At 40.9% G+C, this 19,014-nt stretch overlaps 1 protein-coding gene across 5 annotated transcripts in view; it reads left to right on the forward strand.

The window, feature by feature from the left end:
- SAMD5 (sterile alpha motif domain containing 5) overlaps window positions 1-19,014 on the forward strand; it is a 388,798-nt gene that overhangs the window by 35,758 nt on the left and 334,026 nt on the right. Inside the window, exons 2-3 of one of the 5 annotated variants that reach the window (XR_015550143.1) lie at window positions 12,446-15,587; window positions 15,706-17,827. The exons of 1 other annotated variant lie outside the window; for it this stretch is intronic. Coding sequence is in view for 1 of the 4 variants with exons in the window: in XM_087425206.1 (XP_087281332.1) it covers window positions 12,446-12,508 (63 nt within the window). In the remaining 3 variants the exon portion in view is untranslated. Of the gene's footprint in view, window positions 1-12,193; window positions 12,351-12,445; window positions 17,828-19,014 lie in introns of those variants that run through there. 3 more of the 5 variants (XR_015550142.1, XR_015550144.1, XM_087425206.1) reach the window with 3 other exon arrangements.

Here is a 19,014-nt window from a genome sequence, read left to right on the forward strand (position 1 = left end):
AGTGCGAGTGTGATTTTTAACGAAGGCTTTTCCCCCCCCAATCTGCATGTTAAGGTGGCAGATGCATAACTAATCTTAGCTCAGTCTATATTAAGAAATCAGCAAGGTGTCTTTATTTAACTTTCAAGATCTGTGAATATCATCTAGTGTTAAGTAGCATGATTTTGCACATTATGGCCTAAAATAAAAACAAGTCCTCTTTAAAGAGGTAGCGAAATTCAGTCATGGGAGAGATTATTTTGCTTGTGGTCTCAAAGGGAATGAGAAGAAAAGAAGGAAAGAATCGAAGACCTTAGTCCTAAATGTGGTTTCAGCAGATATATACATATTTTTATTGAAGTATAATTGACATCCAATGTTGTATTAGTTTCAGGTGTACAACATAGTGATTCGATGTTTATACAAATTACAAACTGATCACCCTGGTAAGACTAGTAAGCATTTGTCACCATACAAAGTTAGTACAATATTGTTGACTATATGCTGTATATATCTGTTTTAAATACTCTTTTATCTGAGGGACAAAAGTCAGCTCTTGGGATTGTGTTCTATGTCTTACAAGAAAACTCCTATCAAAAGAAGGGGGCTTCTAAGATCTCTTGTTATCCTGGTTTTGAATTTTCTGAGAAGTATCCAATCCATCGGGCTTCTGTGTTTTGCTTGGGGATGTTCCCATGGATCTGTGTTAGTGCCAGGAAGTTGCAGGCCTTTCCACTCTCTCTGGAACCAGGCGCGGTTCCTGCAGAAACGACAGGGGATTATCAGTTCTCCCGGGAGCGTCTTTGCCGCAGTGGCTGGAGGCCTGAAGGAGAAACGATGAAGAATCGTCAGGCCCAGCTGTGGAGGACTGTGTGAGAGGAGAGCCAGCTATTCTGAGCTAAGACGTAAAAAATGTTGGCTTTTAACTTCCTGAAGTCCTGCTCTGAGCTCTTCTTGTCTGTCGTCCGCAAGAATGTCGTGACACTCGGCGTTACATTGACATTGGGATCCTGGGGTTTGATTTTCAGTTGCTTAACCAATTTTTATTTTAATTTATCTGAATTTCTTCAAGAATGCTACTTTAGCTTCTGATTCTGTTCCTCTGGGAAAGTGGCTCCTAATCCAAGGAACACAGACCCTTGAGGAATTAAGACAAGTCCTGAACCTATTTGGGTCCAGCCATTGTCAGTGGATCTCTATATAAGTAATTTTGTATATAAGTTTATTTGAAGGTGGTCTTAAATTCTTGGTCACTTTTAAAGCAGTAATTTTCTCACTCAAAGGGAAGTAGGAAAGTAAGAAAAATGTAACAGAGTAAAGTTACTCGTGTTTTATATGTGAGGGTGCACACACATGCATGCATGTGCCCTGTGGACACCGGAGCCTACGTTTTTAAAGCAATTCAAGAGATCTTTATGCTAGAACAATCTGAGAACTACTACTAAGGTGGTTATGTTCTGTAGGGTATGCTTCACAAAGCTAAATAAAATATTTAAAGATTAATGGCTAGACAGTGCTTAAAGCATACAGATTATTCGTGATGTATTCTAATAACATTTGTGGATGACTAACTTAATAAAGCTGCCGCATATCCGTTGTTTTTGTTCTGAAGATGTGCCTGAGTATCTGTATCTCCTTAGGTGTGGGTTTATGTCACTCTGTGATTCAACGAAGAAATAGAATTCCATGCCTTTTTGTGGGGTAGGTGTTGGAAAAAACATCCATACACTTTATAGGCTTACACTGTGCTGGGTACTGTTCTAAACAGTCTTACAAATGTCAGCTCATCATTAATCCTCCAACAACACTCTGAGATGGAGGTCCTGCTGTTGTTCCCATTTTATAGATGGGAAACTGAAGCACAGAGTGGTAAGGTTAAGTAATGTGCCTGGAGCCACCCATTCAGGAAGTAGTAAACCTGGGGTTTCCTCCCAGAGTCTGAGCATGGATCTCCAGCCCTGCATGGCTCCCCCCAGGGGATTTCGCTTCTATCCCAGCAGGAAGAGATGCGATGACTGCTGAGGGATACCTGGAGGATAGGGTGGTTTGTTTTAAGGACCCCATGTGTCCCCCATTCCCCACCCCAGCCCTCAACGTCCACACACACACACACACACACACACACACATACACACGCAGCTCCTATGGGCTTACTCTGGACACGGTGACATTAGGCTACCTTTGACTGTTATTTCCGCCCTTTGATCTAGACTTTGCTCCCAAACTTTCTAGAACTGCCACTTCCTCACAGCAAGTATGGTGAAGACCTCCAGTGTACGACGGAACTCAGTCCTATTTACATATTTTGCTCTTCACGTAACCCATTTACGTGTCCTCAGAGTTCATTTGGACAAGGCCAGCCTCTTGAGGATTATTCAGATGACTTTATAGGATCTGTTCCCTAAAGGCGATTAGCTGATGGTCCTTGAGACCCAGAATGACGGCATCAGAACGTGTGGCTTTCGTGAGACATTTGAGCGTCCCTCTTTCCCCACCAGAACCAGAGAGGAGGCAGAGTGATGGAAAACAACACAGGTCCCCGGGATCGTCCCTCACTCGGGCTGCCACTAAAGATGCAAGTGTGCTTTCCAAGGACTTGCTAAAGAGGATGATGATAGTTGTCTTGCTTCCCTGCCCATTCCAATTTGGCAGGTGAGGTCAAGGCCCAGTGCAGGCCACGCTCCAGTGTTCAGGGAGCTGGGACTGGACGCCAGGAGACCGCAGGCTGTTTGGATGTGGCAGGCTGGCTGTGCTCAGAATGGCCTGAGTCACTTCAACAGCTCTTGTGATTGTCAAGGCTGGCACGCACAGTCCCTTCGAGGAGCATTCTTCCTGACCAGCCCAGAAATCTGCAAGGAAAGTCAGCTTATCTTCATGGCAGGAAGGCTCCAGACTTTCTAGGGTCATGGAGGCTGAGCCAGATGGGGGGCTAGGAGGGTAAAGGCAGAGAGATTGTCAGGGGCCATCATTTCAAAGGGCAGACTTACATTCCAGAATGATGAGTTGATCTGAGACTTGCTGATGCTGAGATTGTGACATCTGCCTTGTCTCTTGCCTCTAGAAGTGGTATAAAGCCGTGGTTCTCAAAGTGTGGTCCATAGGCCCTAGGGCTCCCTGAGACCCTTTTAGGGGATCAGCAAGGTAATAATTATTTCATAACCATGCTATGACATTGTTTGCCTTTTTCACCGTGTGGACATTTGCACTGGGAGCACAAAAGCAATGGTGCGTAAAAATGCTAGCACATTAGTGCCAATCAAAGCAACGGCACCAAAGCATATTAGTGCATATGGTATTCTTCACCAACACACACGCCAAAAAAAGCCATTTTCCTTAGAATATGCTTACTGAAACAGTAGAAATTAATGTTTATTACATCTCAACCTTTGAGTCCATTTTTTTAAATACTCTGTGTGACAAAATGGAGCTACTCACCAAGACTTGAGTTGCAAATGGAAATGTGTGTGTGTGTGTGTGTGTGTGAACCTTGTCTTCTTGCAGACCACTTATGCTATTGCTAGACTTGCTAGCTGAACTAGCTGCTTTATTTGTGGAACATTATTTTTACTGGAATGAACACCTGTGCAACAAACCATGGTTATTTAGACTTGGGTATTTGGCAGATAATTTCTCCAAGGTGAATAAAGTGAACTTAATATTTCAAGAAAAACAATTGACAATATTTGTTGTTAATGATAAAATTTGAATATTCAAGTAAAAATTACATTTTTGGAAAACTTGTATCTATCACAGTGAGCTTGACAGTTTCTCAATGCTTGAAGGCTTTTTTGATGAGATGGGTGGTGATATTAACAAATGTTGCTTGTTTAATATTGAATAATGGTATCAATCATTATTCATTTGGAATAAGGGAGCATTTGGAAGAGCCGCATAACTCAGGAACCCAATATATTCCAAAGGGTCCCAGCATGATGTTACCAAATCATGTAGAGGAAGAGATCCATTAATAGTAGGAAATAGACCAATGGTTTTAGTGTAGTGCACAGAGTACGAAAAATTCATTGCAACTGACTTTTAGAAACTACATGTTGTAAGTTTTGGCATGGTATCAAAAAGATGTAAAATTATCTATCTAGAAAAGCTATTAAAATTCTCTTCTTTTTTCTAATGACACATCTGTGTGAGGCCAGATTTTCTTCACGTATGTCCAAGTAAAAAAACGTATTGCCACAGATCAAAGGTGGAAGATGTGAGAAGCCAGTACTCTATCAATCCAGCCGTTAAAAAGATATGAAAAAATGCAAAACAATGCCATACTTCGTATTAATTTGGGGGGAAAACATATTTATTTTTCAGAAAAATATGTTACCTATGTTAACATGTAATGAATGCATTTACCATTTCTATTTTTAAATGAATTAAATAAATATTTTAAACATTTCTCATTTGTAGTTTCAAATACAGTAAATATCAATAGTTACAACCGATGTAAACAAAAGCTCTTTGGATGCTTTGGATGCCAGCTCCTGGATCCAAATGTTTGAGAACTGCTAATATAGAATATTGCAGTGGTTTCCAGCTGGAGGTTTCTGAGCCATCAGGAGTTGGTAAAGTTTTCCAGGTTGGGAATACTGACTGTTTCATTATATATATTTAATGTATCAATGAAAATTATTTAAATCTTTTCCTCTTCAAAGTGAAAACCTCATAGAGCTCAAATATAAGCCCAAGCTTACCTTGCACACTAACTCTTTCTCTTTCTTCAGTAGCTGATATGAAGACAGAAACGTACTGGCAATTATATTCAATTTTAACTTACTGGAAAGAAAAATATCCACGTATAGAATGTGTTGTTTGTAGAGAAATGCTTGCAAATAGCCACTGAAACCTTCTTTCTTGTCTTGCAATTTAAAGCAAATCATAAATATTCAAGTAAATAATAAAATAAACCAGTGGACATTAAGCAGAAGAAAAATAATCATTCCAAATGTTGATTATTTTCTATTTTTGATGCTGTAGCAAATTGTCAAATCTCAGTCTGCAGTTTAATATACATGGAGTCCACGTATAAACACAGTATATAGTTTTAATGTATTTTTTATAAATCATATTTTTCTGGCATAATTAATTTAAACAGTTTGCATCATTTATTTAATAGGAAGAAGTCAAAATTTTCCTCATATATTATGAATGACGTTAAATAAAATATCTAAGTAAGCATTATGCACAACATTTAATATTCTGAATAAAAAGAAAATACCTTTTGCCTAAAATCACATTTGCATGTACTGCCAAAAACAATGAAGTGCTTAAAAATATTTCTAAGAACATTTGAGAAATTCTGTATTTCTGTGAAAGCATTCTGTATTGGTTTCTGAGGCTGCTGTAACAAAGAACCACAAGCCGATTGGCTTAAAAGAACAGAATTTATTCTCTTACAGTTCTAGAGTCCAGGTGTATGAAATCAGGGTTTTGGCAGGGCCATGCTCCCTCCAGGGGCTCTCAGGGAGAATCTTCCTTGCCCCTTCCAGCTTCTGGTGGCTCCTGGCATTCCTTGGCTTCTGGCTGCATCACTCCGTTCTCTGCCTTTGTCTTCACATGACCTTCTTCTCTGTGTGTGTCCCTCTGTGTCCTCTCCTCTCCTTATAAGGACACCAGTGATTGGATTTAGGGCCCACCCTAAATCCAAGATGATTTCATCTTGGGAGCCTGAACCATCTGCAAAAGTCATATTTCCAAGTTCACATCCTGAAGTTCCAATGGGTGTGAATATTGAGGAACACTATTCAACTGCTACACATTCCCAGTGGAAAATGAGGGGGAGTGCAGACATGCTTTTATAAGGTTGGGCTTTGCCGTCGGACAGAACTGCTCAGCCATTGATTCACACTTTGACCCTGCCAGGTTATCTACTCTTTAAAGCCTCAGATTCCTCATCTATAAATCTGGGTCCATGATCACCATCACACTGGCTTGTGGTGAGAAGTAAAGGAGATTATGTATAAATATACAATATCCTTAGCACAGTGCCTGGCACAGGGAAGGTCACTCAATAAATATTAGTAGTTTATTGTTGCCAGGGCAGGCAGGCAATAACAATCATGGTATCTACCATACACATACTGTTAATGGTGATTATATTGGTGATAATCATAATAAGAGCAGATTAATTTTAATGGTGATTTCAAAGACCATTGTACATAACAATGGATGACTTCACTGTGAGTAGGTGGATGAGAGAGAGAGACAGGGAGGGACAGAGAAATGAGAACCCTTAAGTGAGCAGCCCAGGAGCCTGGCTGGGGACAGACATTGCTCTAGACTGAATGTTTGTGTTCCCGAAATTCATATGTTGAAACCTAACCCCCAATGTGATGGTATTTGGAGGGGGGGCCTTTGGGAGGTGATTAGGTCATGAGGGTGGAGCCCTCCTGAATGGGATTAGTGCCCTTCTAAAAGAGACCCCAGAGAGCTCCCTCTGTCCTTCCACCATGTCAGGACACAGTGAGAAGAGAGTCCCTGTGAACTGGAAGCAGGCCCTCACCAGACACTGAATCTGTGGGCACCTTGATCTTGGACTTCTCAGCTTCCAAAAGTGTGAGAAATAAACTTCTGTTGTCTATAAGCCCCCAGTCTAAGGTATTCTATTATAGTAGCTCAAACAGACTGAGACAGTCATCAACAGGACTTGCATCGGAAGACCCACCAAATATGTTTAAACAGCTGCACTGGAGGACAAACGCTGGTGTTGGGCACGGTCCAGCGTGTGTCATTATCTCGGGTCAGGACTTGTATCGCTCATTTCTAGGCCTGTATCTAGATCACTGTCTTGGGTGGTATTTGGAGACTTTGAAGCATGATACAGAAAAGTTCTAAAAGCTATAATTCCATGCAGTCCAGTCCAGCCAAATCTGCCCTCCTGCAGCTGTGAAACCGATTTCATGTCGCAGTTCCCTTGGGGGCTGTTTCAGACATCGCCCCTCCTGAAACCTCTACCCTTGCCCCTCCACCTCCCTGTCTGCTGATGGCCTTGGCGCGGTCATGACTAAGAACTAGAAGTCCGTTGCACATGAGCTCCTCTCTCAAGCTCTCCTTCACCTCAAACGTGTTGGCATCTTTGCCCATCTGTCCTTTCCCTCTGTTTCTGATGAGGAATTACCCCTCTCCCCTCTAAGACTAACCCCTCCTCTGGGCTCTACTCCAAGTAATAATTACAGTCCTTAATCATCCCTTTGATTTCTTGCATTTAGTCCCTCTCCATGGAATCCCTAAACGCCCCAAGCTCCCTCTTTGTTCTTGAAACACCGTCCCCTCCAGCTACCATTTTCCTCCTCAACTGTACTATAAACTTCTTGGAAGAGTGGTACCCTAGCCCAGCTTCATGTCGTGACCAGCTGTTAATTATTATAAAATGATTGAAAGAAATACCCAGAATTCCCAACAGTTAAGTCCTGATAATTCCTTCCTGGTAGAGATAAGACGTGGCTCTCACTCTAGGCTGTGAGGAGATCCTGGGCCTCTGAACGTGGTCTCCTGGAGTTTGTTACCCCCTGCAGACCACAACCCTGTGGGCTGTTCTCATGTGGGAATTGAGCATATTCAGAATATTTGGAGATGAGTATAACAAAGTGCTTTTAAGAAATCGGGAATTTACATAGTTGTTCAGTTGGAAAAATTATAAAATCGGTTAATGCCCTGAGGATAGCATAAACAAAGATGCTTTGTCTTTCATCTTTGAATTTGTTTCTGAGAAATTTCTGAATAATAAGCAGGTAGGAAAATTTTCAGCCTCTCCAGATGACTTTGCATTTGCTGAAAACCTGCAGATACGTCCTGAGTGAAGATTAGAACCCATGTGGCTGAGAGCAGGTGGTGAGAAGCAGTGCAGTTACTGTACCCCGCTGAGTTTGTTCCCGGAACTACACAGTAAATCAGTGCTCCCCACAGACACCTGAGGATGAAGACAGACAGGATGGTGTAGAGAACAGTTTATATAGTATGTGAGTATTTTGTGTTTGAAGTCAAAGAAAGAAAATATATGTGGATCATTCTGGAGTAGGCCAAACATTTTTCTAGTCTGTAGACTGCCTAGGAAATGTGCCCTGTAAGACCACTCTAGCAGAAAAAAGGACATATGCCAGCTAATTTTATAAAAACACGGCATCCTCCAGCCTGTTGAGTTCTGGGGGGCAGCCTGGCCTTCCCCAGTGCAGCAGCTGAGGGAAGACCCTCAGAGGCTTTTTGAGGAACTGAAGGATGACCATGAAGACACATTTCAGTTCAGTGAACTTATATTGATAATTTTTTCTCTGTTGTGTAGGGAGAGGAAAATATACTTCCATCTGACTTGCTCAACTAAAATTTCCCAAAGGAGCTTTGTTTAGTGAGAAATTGTGTGTAAAAACAATACTGTGGACCATTCAATCAATCAGCAGTGGTAGTGTGTGACATTATATATAATGTTCCCACAGGAGATAGAAAGAACTGTAAAATGTGGTTTCTGCCGTTGGAGAAGTTTATGGTTAAAGTGAGGCCGTATTTAAGCCCCCTCTCTCTATGCAAATTCCCGGCCTTCCTTGACCCGTAGTGATAGGCAGTGTGACATGGCCGAATGTTGGTAAACTTGAGAAAGTCATGAGGTAAAAAAGTCTTGTGTCTTGTCACCAACTGCCCAAAGGCTCAGCTTTGTACCCCTCGTACCATCCAGGAGGAGAGAAGGCAGCATTTGTACCATCATTGTTAATTAATTTTTTTCCTATGAGACAGCCCCCCCCCCCCATTTGTAAGGAAATTGCATGGACTATTGACGTACAGACGCCAGTTTTATTTTTTATCCCAGCAACCAAATGTGGGGAATATATGTCTGTTGGTTCTGTATCTGCAATGGGGCTCCATCCTTGAGGATAGTATTGCAATAGAGAAACAACTTCTCAATGGTTTAGCCTGCGTATAACTCTGATTGCCTTTACTTAAGGGGGAAACCACAGGCTAAAAGGAGTAACAGACTTGAAGTCAGTCAAAAATCAGAATAATCACCTGGAAAAAAATTAATCCCATAAATATACTTTTTAACCACGGGATAATAGTTTCTTTATTCATTAAAAGACTTTTTATGCCCTTCTCTGTTTCTCAGATTGGAACTCTGACATAGATTAGGAGAATTGCCAAATATCTGTGAAATGAGAGGGTTTCCCCCTACACCTCCCATCCCCCGTAATAGCCTAGAACAAATAAAACTCAGAAAATCACAGTTCAGCCCAAGAATTAGGTTTGGGTGATCCTAACATCAGAACTCTGATCAACAGTGGTCTCAAAGGCAGATAGGGGAGAATTAGACCAGCTGGGCTATAAACTTGTTAGCAGTGTGTTTCTAGAAATAGGGAGATATAATTTGGCACATTACGAATTGCTGGCATTCATTTCTTAGAAACTCTGCCTTTAAAAATAACAAAACTTGGGGGCCAGCCTGGTGGCATAGTGGTTAAGTTCACGTGCTCTGCTTTGGCGGCCTGGGGTTCGCAGGTTCGGATCCCGGGCATGGATCTACAAACCACTCATCAAGCCATGCTGTGGAGGCGTCCTATATACAAAATAGAGGAAGATGGGCACAGATATTAGCTCAGGGACAAGCTTCCTCAGCAAAAAGAGGTGGATTGGCAGTGGATGTTAGCTCAGAGCCAGTCTTCCTCACAAAAATAAATAAATAAATAAAATAACAAAACTACAGGATCATTAATAGAACCAAAAATATAACTCGCTATTTATTGTTGAAGAGCTTGGCTTCCATGAATTTTGAAAAAGGACCAGATTTGAGGCAATTCCTTTCATGAGTTTTAAGACAATTTAGTACTGTATCCAAAGACTATATGCACACATAAACAGATTATTATTTTTCTTGGTGAAGAAAGAGCTTTTCTCTTTGTAGGAGTGTCCCCGATAACGGAGGGGAAAAACAAAATAAGGGAAATGTGTGGGGGCGGGAGCAGCGCTGTGAAGTGAGGCTGGACGGGAAATGCTTGTTTGGCCATAAAACTCATTTTCAGCAGGTTTCTCCTTACAGCTGGTCAGAATTTTAAGAATCTGCTCGTTTCTGTCCTACTTGAGAGGGGGATCTGTGGGGGGGCAGGGTCGGGGTGTCACAACATGTGTCGCTGCCAGAGCGTGAAGGAGCATTCGTGACAGGGAAGTTACTAACCTTTCCTATGATCGTGAAGCGACATGTGCTCGGCTAATTATTGTCCTCGGCGACTGCCTTCACTTCTCCAAACTCTCCATGACCCAAAGGCAGAAGTCCTGTCTGTCTGCCTCCCACCCTCTCCGCAGAGAATGAAAAATGCAAGGCTAGGCTTGGTTAATGAATGTGATTTGTTTTTGTTGAACCAAAGACAGAAGAGCTTTCCGAGGCTGCTAGCTTGATGCTAGATTTGTGAATGACCTCGTGGTCCTCATCTTTAGATGAGTTTAATATGGAGGATGTCTACACTTGCTGGATGATAACCCGTCCGAAGGCATTTTCTTTATTTTTCTAGGTTCCTAGAATAAAATGACCTTTAGAGATAGTGAGCCCATCTTCCTGACTTCAGGCATAGCTAGATCCAGCATGGTGTAGACGTTTGAGAATCTTTCCTTTTAATAAGAATGGTTTCAGGATGCTGCCTCCTCCCTTTGTAACTCTTTCCTAATCCACCTGCAGCCTTCCTGTGGTATTAGTAACCCCAACGCTGTAACCCGAGGCTCTGTCTGCTTTTTCTGGTAGAAATCGCTGTTATCTTGCACTATATAGTCAATATAATTTTTGGTGTAGTGCATTTTCATTTATTCACTTATTAGAGCTTTAAAAACGGGTTTTGCCTTCTTTATATTAAGGTGACTTGCCCTCATTCACCCTGAAAAACTTAGTTTTGTCGAGATGGATTGAACATGACTTTTTCACAGTTCATAACGGGAAGTGTTTTAATAGACACGTTGGCTTACATGTGGGTTTGTTTGAGTGATTATCCGAATATGTTAATATTTTTCTGATTAGGAAATATATTTATTAGACAAATATTTTCACAAGTGGTAGTCAGTAATACTCTTTTTGTAGCATATCTATAGATTGAACATGAAAAAAACTCATGGCTTTTTGTATTTGCTATAGAATATATTAATTAGTAGTAAGATTTTATTGCTAAGTATTACAGAAAATAAAAGGCCTGAAAATAGCTTAATTCTCTGGAGAAAGAAAATTCCCGAGCATAGACCGTATACTTTCTATCCCTTTAGCTGCAATTGCCGGATGGTGTTACCCAAACTAATTAATGATGACATATTAGTTAACATATTGCCGTCAGCAGGTGGCTATTTGAGCAGAGGTGAAAATGGCATGTGCTAAAACAAATTGTTGTACCCCGGAGAAATGTGCAGAATTGTTTTTTAAAAGAGTCTTTTAATGATGCCTGCAATTTTTTTTTTTTTTGCAAGAGGTAAAATAGGGGGTAAGATTGGAGAGTGATGGACTAAAACAAAAGAAAGCAAAATTGATTCAACCTTTTCCAAAAGGTTTTCTGATTAAAAAAATACCAACAAGTAAACAGTTGGATCTCAGCAGCACAGTTCGCCTGTCGTATCAAAATTCCCGGGAAGACCCAGGGTCCTCCTTCTTCCTTGACACTCTCCTTTTCTTCCTCTCCTGTGTCCATTCTCATCTGTCCCGGATCCTCGGCACGCGGCATAGCCGTGACAGGTGGGCAGGAAACAGTAATCTGTTGCTGTGTTTCAATTTTGAAGGAATCATTGTGACAAGGAAGGGGTTAAAACTGTCAGCACCGATCAGAGCTTGGAGATAATTAGTGTGATATCAATCCCAGAACATTGACGCAGATGACCACACTCCAACAAATGAATTCTTCGAGGTCACTGCTTTGTAAGAAATCCTTACTAATCTCTTCCCAGCTTGTGCACAGCTGTGCTTCTAACGCCAATGTGAAAAAAGTTTATGCATACAATATGATACAAATGGTTCTGGTGAAGATGATTGTGAATCTTTTTTATTTTGGAAGGTGCGTTTTGAATGAGCACTGGCAGATACAGGTTGAATGGATAAGGACCCTCTGAGCATGAGACAGCCCTCTGGAATGTCTCGCGGTGTGTTCGCCGTTCCTCTGTGACCAGGTCGCTAAAGCGTAGCATTGAGTGATGTGAGGTGGGAAGGCAAACAGTTACAAGATACACGCTTATTTAATGTTTTGTTTTACTTTCCTTTTCTTACAAGAAACACAAAAGGAAAAAGAAGTAGACCAACAAAACATAGTCTTGAGAAGAACAGAATACATTTGTCACGTATTAGCTTCAAAGAGAAAATTGAGAGATAACAAGCAGAGACTTAAAGCTGTTTTCCAAAAGTCTGTGTGGCAACCAGAGGGGGACAGGTATGGCTTAAACATAGGAGTAGGAAGCCGTGATGGACGAGGGGAAGTGCGGGTACAGCCGAACTTAAGTAACCCCGATATGTTCAAATCCACAGGTCCCCATGGCTGGCATCCTAGAGTATTTAATGAATTGGCCGAAGTCATCACAGAGCCGCTAGAGCTCATGGTTGAGAACTCGTGGAGGACTGATGAGGGGCCTGAAGACTGGAAAAGGGCACATTTAGACCTTCTTTCACAAAGGGAAATGGATGATGACCCTGGAAACACTCATCAGCATAACTTTTTGCTTGGAAAATTCTGGAATAATCAACTTAGTGCACTGGGTAACTAACTTATAAGAGCTAGAAAATAAGGCAGTGAAATATCACCCATAAAGAAGTACTGGGTTCATTTTTAAAAGACACACCATTGTGAGATACAGTCTTATGCGTATTTTGGGATTCTCCTCTCCATTCTATGAATTCTTGATGGAAATAAATGAGGTTGGCTAAGGCGTTTGGGTAATAACTAATTTTAAGTGCAGTATAGCATCAGGTAGTAATTACATCATTTCCTAATTAGCTTTAAACTTGAGAATAGTAGCTTTAATTTTGTATTTTAACATACATCTTTTTTCACTTCATATAGGACCACGTTTTTGTAGGTTGAGATATTTTATATAATTCTATATAGAATAATTTGGTGAGGGAATTCTTATTTTAAGGTGCTTTATATAGTAATGTCATACATAGGTACAACCGTAAAGCTGACGAATCAAGGAATATCACAAGGGAAGAAAATTTTTTCCGACTTCTCTTTTTGAATTTAATCTGACTGAAGGTTAGTGTTGGGACCAATAAGAGTGTCTTGCCATGACATTGAGCAAGAGCCAGCTATGTGACTGGATAGCTAGTTTTCCTGTCTTCCTGGAGACTGCTACGGCCAGCGCGGTGCCTCATTCCACCTCGCTCCCCAGGTTTCTGACTTCAGGCCTGTGGGAGCAGGGAGGTGGGCCATGACAGGGGGCATTAAGAGCCCTAAATAACCACAGCCAAGAAGGAGAGTACAACAAGGTGGGAAGAGGAAATTAAGACGAATCTGGAGTTTTCCTAATTCCTAGTGTTCTTGCCTTCGGATCTTGGTAGTTTTATTTTCTGCTCAAAAAATGCAACCACGTTGTTGGGACCAAAAACTTAGTTGAAAGGAGATCATCAAAGAAGATGCAGATATGCAACAAGCTCCTGGGGCAGGCAGCTTCTGAGAGCCGCCAGAGCAGGACGCTATGACAGAATCTTCCCTGCACTTCTTAGAAGTTCACAGAGATGTCTAAGTTTTACGCCAGCATTGTGATGCTCAAGAGTAGGAAATTCTCAAAGGAACAGAAATTTACATTCATTTCTTCCTGGTACATACACTGGTCCCCAGGAACGGGGAGGCAGTTAAGATCCTCAAGGGCGATTTTATCCCAACACTGCTTTAAAAATCTAAGGTTCACATAGTTTAGCTACTTCTAGAGATGAATTTGGACACTGGGTAAGATCAGTCTCATTCTTAAAAACAAATGCAAGAAAATTAAGCTCTAAAAGCATGTACAAGTTCTTTAACTTATACGTAGCTTGCAGTTTTGTAAGGGTTATTCCCCAATCAACCTTTCATCATGTTTTTTCCAAGTGGACTAGTGTCTTTAAAATTTTCAAGCTAAATTTTTTTTTTAAGGAATGGGGCGTCTCTATGGATTACAGATATAATTTATTGACAATAAATGGCTTCTGGTTCAAGACTTCATTTCCCAGTGCAGCATCTGAGGCAGATTTATTTCACAGATGTCCATTCACATGCTTTTGTTGAACTGTTGCTAGAAAGGACTCCGTTTCTGGAAAATCTATTATTTTCACCGTGGGCTTATGATGTAATCTCCTGCAACCAACCAGGGGACCCTTTGGTCATTTCAAGCTTTAGTTTCAATTTGTGAAATATCTAACTTTGATTTTCTTGCCAAATTTAAGTCTTCTCTTTGTGTCGGCTATTGGAATTTGAAAAGAACAGTTCTCTACCTAAATTAAGAGTCACAATCTAGAACGGTGAAATAGCCAAGGGATTTTAGAGATTTCTTACCTAAAGCTAGAGGCAGAAAACCTTAAAATAAGCAGAGAAGTATAAAGGAAGTCCATTAATTCCTTTGCGTTCAATCAAGATGAGGTAGGAGTTGAAATATAAGAAAAGGAAGTAGTCTTACCAAGAAATGTGATAATTACTCTTAAGAAGAGTTTTCCTTTTATCTAACATTCACGATATTCTTAATCTTTTAAGGTAAAGGAAGTAGCTGAGTGGCAAATATGTTACCGAAATCAGAGGATTATCTTGATTTGTGTTTCCTAGAAACTCAAGAGAGATTAACTACAGACTTTTACTTCAGAATATCGAGGAATTTGGAGGATTACAGCAAAATTTTCTTCAGTTCATCTTAAAACAAAATTTTTGGGTGGTGAGGAAACACAGATTTTATTCACATAAAATACTTCTTAGCATAGGGAATGCATAATTTTAAGGGCTCCTTCCTCACCAAATGAATTTACAGCAACAGAGAATGGCTATACTCAAGCAGTTTCTCAAGCCAGAGAAATGTACAGAATCGTGGTGTTGTGAAATCAGCAACAAGAACAATAAGCATTGAGTTTTTACTTTGGAGTTCCTGAGACCTTAGTTCAAATTCTAGAATCCTGTTAGTAGCTTTTCCCTGTGGTGAAGCTGTTAAGAACATGAGCCAGAGTGTAGCATGGGAATGATCTTGAACAATTATTAAACTCCTCACAGCTTTTTATCCTTATCCATTAAATGGGAAAAGTAAATACCTCCTCTAGTTCTTAGGAGGCTTAAGAATTCTGTAAAGCACACCCACACGGTTCTTGTCTGGGTACTCGACACACAGTAGGTTCAGAGTACGTCTCTCCCTTCCCTGTTCACTCTCAGCTACCTTCTTTATTTCTCCTTGTACAGAAGACATTACCTTAAATCTGACTAGAAAACTCAAGCTTAAGTTCACATATATCCTTATTGCTGCCTTAAACTCACTGAGTAGGACCCCTCTGCTTTCTTTTAGGAAGGATGAAAACAAGATTACAGTGGCCACTCATAGTAGGCGTTCAGTGCATGTTTATTGATTGAATGAAAAGAAGGTGATTTTTAAAAGCAATGAGCAAATTCGTAAGGGCAGCACTTTTGAAATCTGGAGACATAGTCACATAGACACACCTCAAGGTATTTCTTGAACTTTCCTCTTTTTATGACAGCATTAGGTTTATAAATTTGGTGTGCACATTCATGAGTGGCGTATGTGCATTTTCCTCTGATTTTATGACTGTGATTTACAAATTAGGGGTGCAATTGGGCATTCCCCCATAGCTGCTTCTGGGATGAATCCAGCCAAGATACGGAGCAGACGATGGTGGATTGGCAGACTCCTCTGTGTGAAGAGAAACCAGATGCGCCAGTGACTGGGAAGCACTTGCTGGAAGACTGAGACGAGTGCGTCTGGATTGTTCTCTGTGCAGAGTCCGAGTGTTGTAAACAGGGCTCTTGCATAGAGGTTGAAGAACGACAGAAAGAAAGGCTAAAGAAAATTAAATTCTTGGACAAAATGTATGGTTTATATAAATTGTTACATGTAATATTTTATTACTTATCAAAATATTGTGTTCAAGCAGGTGGAAGATTTCTGAATTTCAAACAAAGATTAAAGGGTAGAATATTATATCCGGGGACATATACGAGAAATGAGCAAGAGCCTGAAATTAAATTGCTAGTTCCTGGTTCAGACCAAGGGCCAAGTACCAGGGAATTCTTAGAAGAGATCAGCTGACAACGTGTGCTTAGAATAAAGCCATAATAGATGCTTTATTAAATTAAACAAAACAACTTTTTAAAAATTAAATCTTTTATTTTAGAATGATTTTTAAAGCTCCTTTCTTTCTTTCTCTTTCTTTCTTTCTTTCTCTCTTTCTCTCTTTCTTTCTTTTTCTTTTTTTTTTTGAGGAAGATTGGCCCTGCACTAACATCTGTTGCCAATCTTCCTCTTTTTTTCTTTTTTCTCCCCAAAGCCCCAGTACGTAGTTGTGTATCATAGTTGTAGAGTTGTAGCTCTTCTATATGGGACGCTGCCTCAGCATGGCTTGATGAGAGGTGTGTAGGTCCACACCCAGGATCCGAACTTGTGAACCCCGGGCCGCTGAAGGGAAACATAGGAACTTAACCACTATGCCACCGGGCCGGCACCCTAAACAAAATGTTTTGTAGAGCAAAGTAAGTCAGCTAGGCTTTCTTTTTTAGAATTTTCTAATTTTACTCTTAGCATTCTCAGTGGTCATCAATCAGATATTCCTACATTAGGTATTTTACACTATCAGATTCTTTGATTAGAAAATCCCTTTCAGCTTCATATTATTAATCTTTAAGGAGGTAAAATCAAGTAACTTTCTACTCCATGATCACTATTTTAGATATTTCCATAGAAGGCAAAAAGAAAAAAAAAGAATGGTAGTTCAGAAAAGTGAACGTCTTTTTTTATTTATCAGAATAGATACTTTCTTTTAAATTGTTTAAATTCCTGGAAGTGAAGTTTTATTTTTTATTGTTGTTGTTAAAAGATAACTTTTAGGGCCGGCCCATGTTCGCCGGTTTGGATCTCGGGCGCGCACCGACGCACCGCTTGTCAAGCCATGCTGTGGCAGCGTCCCATATAAAGTGGAGGAAGATGGGCATGGATGTTAGCCCAGGGCCAGTCTTCCTCAGCAAAAAAAGAGGAGGATTGGCAGATGTTAGCACAGGGCTGATCTCCTCACACACAAAAAAAAGATAACTTTTAGAGGAAAATGGGGGGTTAAATTCCACAATAAGTGCTGAAGGGTATTTTTTTTGACAATTTGGCCAAAATTTCTTCCACTGCATCAAAAGAAAGGAAGTCAACTTTCAAACATTTTTTAGGATGAGAAATGTCGTTTATAAATATATTCTGTATCATGCACTTTGTCAGAAGAATTTTCCCTTATTATTCCAAAAATGCAATGCTGTACTGAATATCTCGAGGGCAAAGTGGTGTATTGATTGGGGCAATACAACAACACCGCTATTGTTCAATGCAGTGTTGCCCTGTTCCCTAAGCTTGACGATATTCTGAGATGCAATTTGGGTCACAAAAGCCATCATTCATTGAAAAGTTTTTCCCCAGAGAGAAGTGTGTGCTCGGACCTGAAAAATCAACAGTGTCCGTCTAAGTAGCCGAGCCCAGATTCGTCCTAATGAAAACTGCCATTTGGTTCTGTAAATGTAATTACAATGGACACTTTTTTTCCCTTTCAGTTATTGTTTTATAAAGGGACTGTATGAGAGGGCACTGTGAGGCCTGATTGGAACAGCATCACGACCCATGGATGTGCGCCCGTGCAGTGCTGTGGTTTGCAAACATATGTTGGTCTTCAATAAATGTTGTGGCTTTCACAGCGGTTCGGCCTGGGCCTCTTCTGTAATCAGTTACATTTGCACGAATGGGGTAGAGTGCGGGCCTTGTTTAAACTGACAATGTATAAATGTTTACAGTTCTGTCGCATTATGATGAGCAGGGGAATCACGGTTCTAACTGGAAAGAAAGGAAAAAGCAAGACTGCCTGCAAAATCCAAATAAATCGTGAGGACGTGTGCTTGGATGCTGTCGTGTGGTTGTTATATGTGTATATGTTGCGGCTTTCTCTCTCTCCCCCCATCCCACTTCCCACTAAAAAAGTACTTCTGAGGGTAATGGGCTCCAATCCTGTGCCGGTTGTGGGGGCCACACAGAGGGAGGGGGATGGTGGGGTGTATTAGGCGGTGGGCAGGTTCTTAGGTGGAGTTTCTCCACAGGAGACCCTGCTGTGGCTCCCCCAGCTCCTGAATCTCCATCCCCCGAAGACTGTTGTGATTCAACCTCAGATAAGTGGCATCTCAGGGGCCATTCCAACCAGAGTCAACTGGACACGAATCCCAGCCAGACCACTTTCTGCCTTCAGGACCTTGAGCAAATGGAATGATTACTGTAAATGCTTGGCACAATAATTAGCACGTGATAAGCAGCACAAGAACATTAGTTCAGAGAAATTTTGTGATAGTGTTTTGGGTTGTGTGCAAATGGCGTCCTGTGGTGTGTTTTGCTGTGGGTGAACGGCTCTTTTTATTCCCTCTGAACACAAGATGAAAGTAAATTTAAAGCAAGAAAGGCGTAGAGTAACTATTAGGAAGAAATATGCAAAAATTTGAATTTTAGAAATGAAAGGGGACATTTGGATGATGTAGTCTGAACCAGAAATTGTGTAGTTAGGACACTCGGGAGCTGAGAGTTGGTGATGTGCCCACGGTGACACTGGCTTGGTGGCAAACAGTTGAGATTCTCCCAGATCCTCGAATCCCAGCTTATTGTCTGATGTCAGATCCTAGAAAGTCTACCGAAAGGGATCTGTGGCCTCTTCAAACAAGAACCATCTTTCTAGATTGGCCTTAATTTCAATTTAGACCCATGGTTTTCCAGACATAGCCTTGCCTCAGAACACCTCTGTTCATAAACTAGAGCTCCTAGCAGCCCCAGGGCTCTGCAAGGGCTGAAATCCTCATCTTCCAGATCTAAAGTCGTGTGCTTCATGGCTTGCTTGATTTATCAAGC

The sequence above is a fragment of the Ceratotherium simum genome, chromosome 38, assembly GCF_057802395.1.
Source record: "Ceratotherium simum simum isolate JZ-2026a chromosome 38, ASM5780239v1, whole genome shotgun sequence".
In the NCBI taxonomy this organism is placed as follows: Eukaryota; Metazoa; Chordata; class Mammalia; order Perissodactyla; family Rhinocerotidae; genus Ceratotherium; species Ceratotherium simum.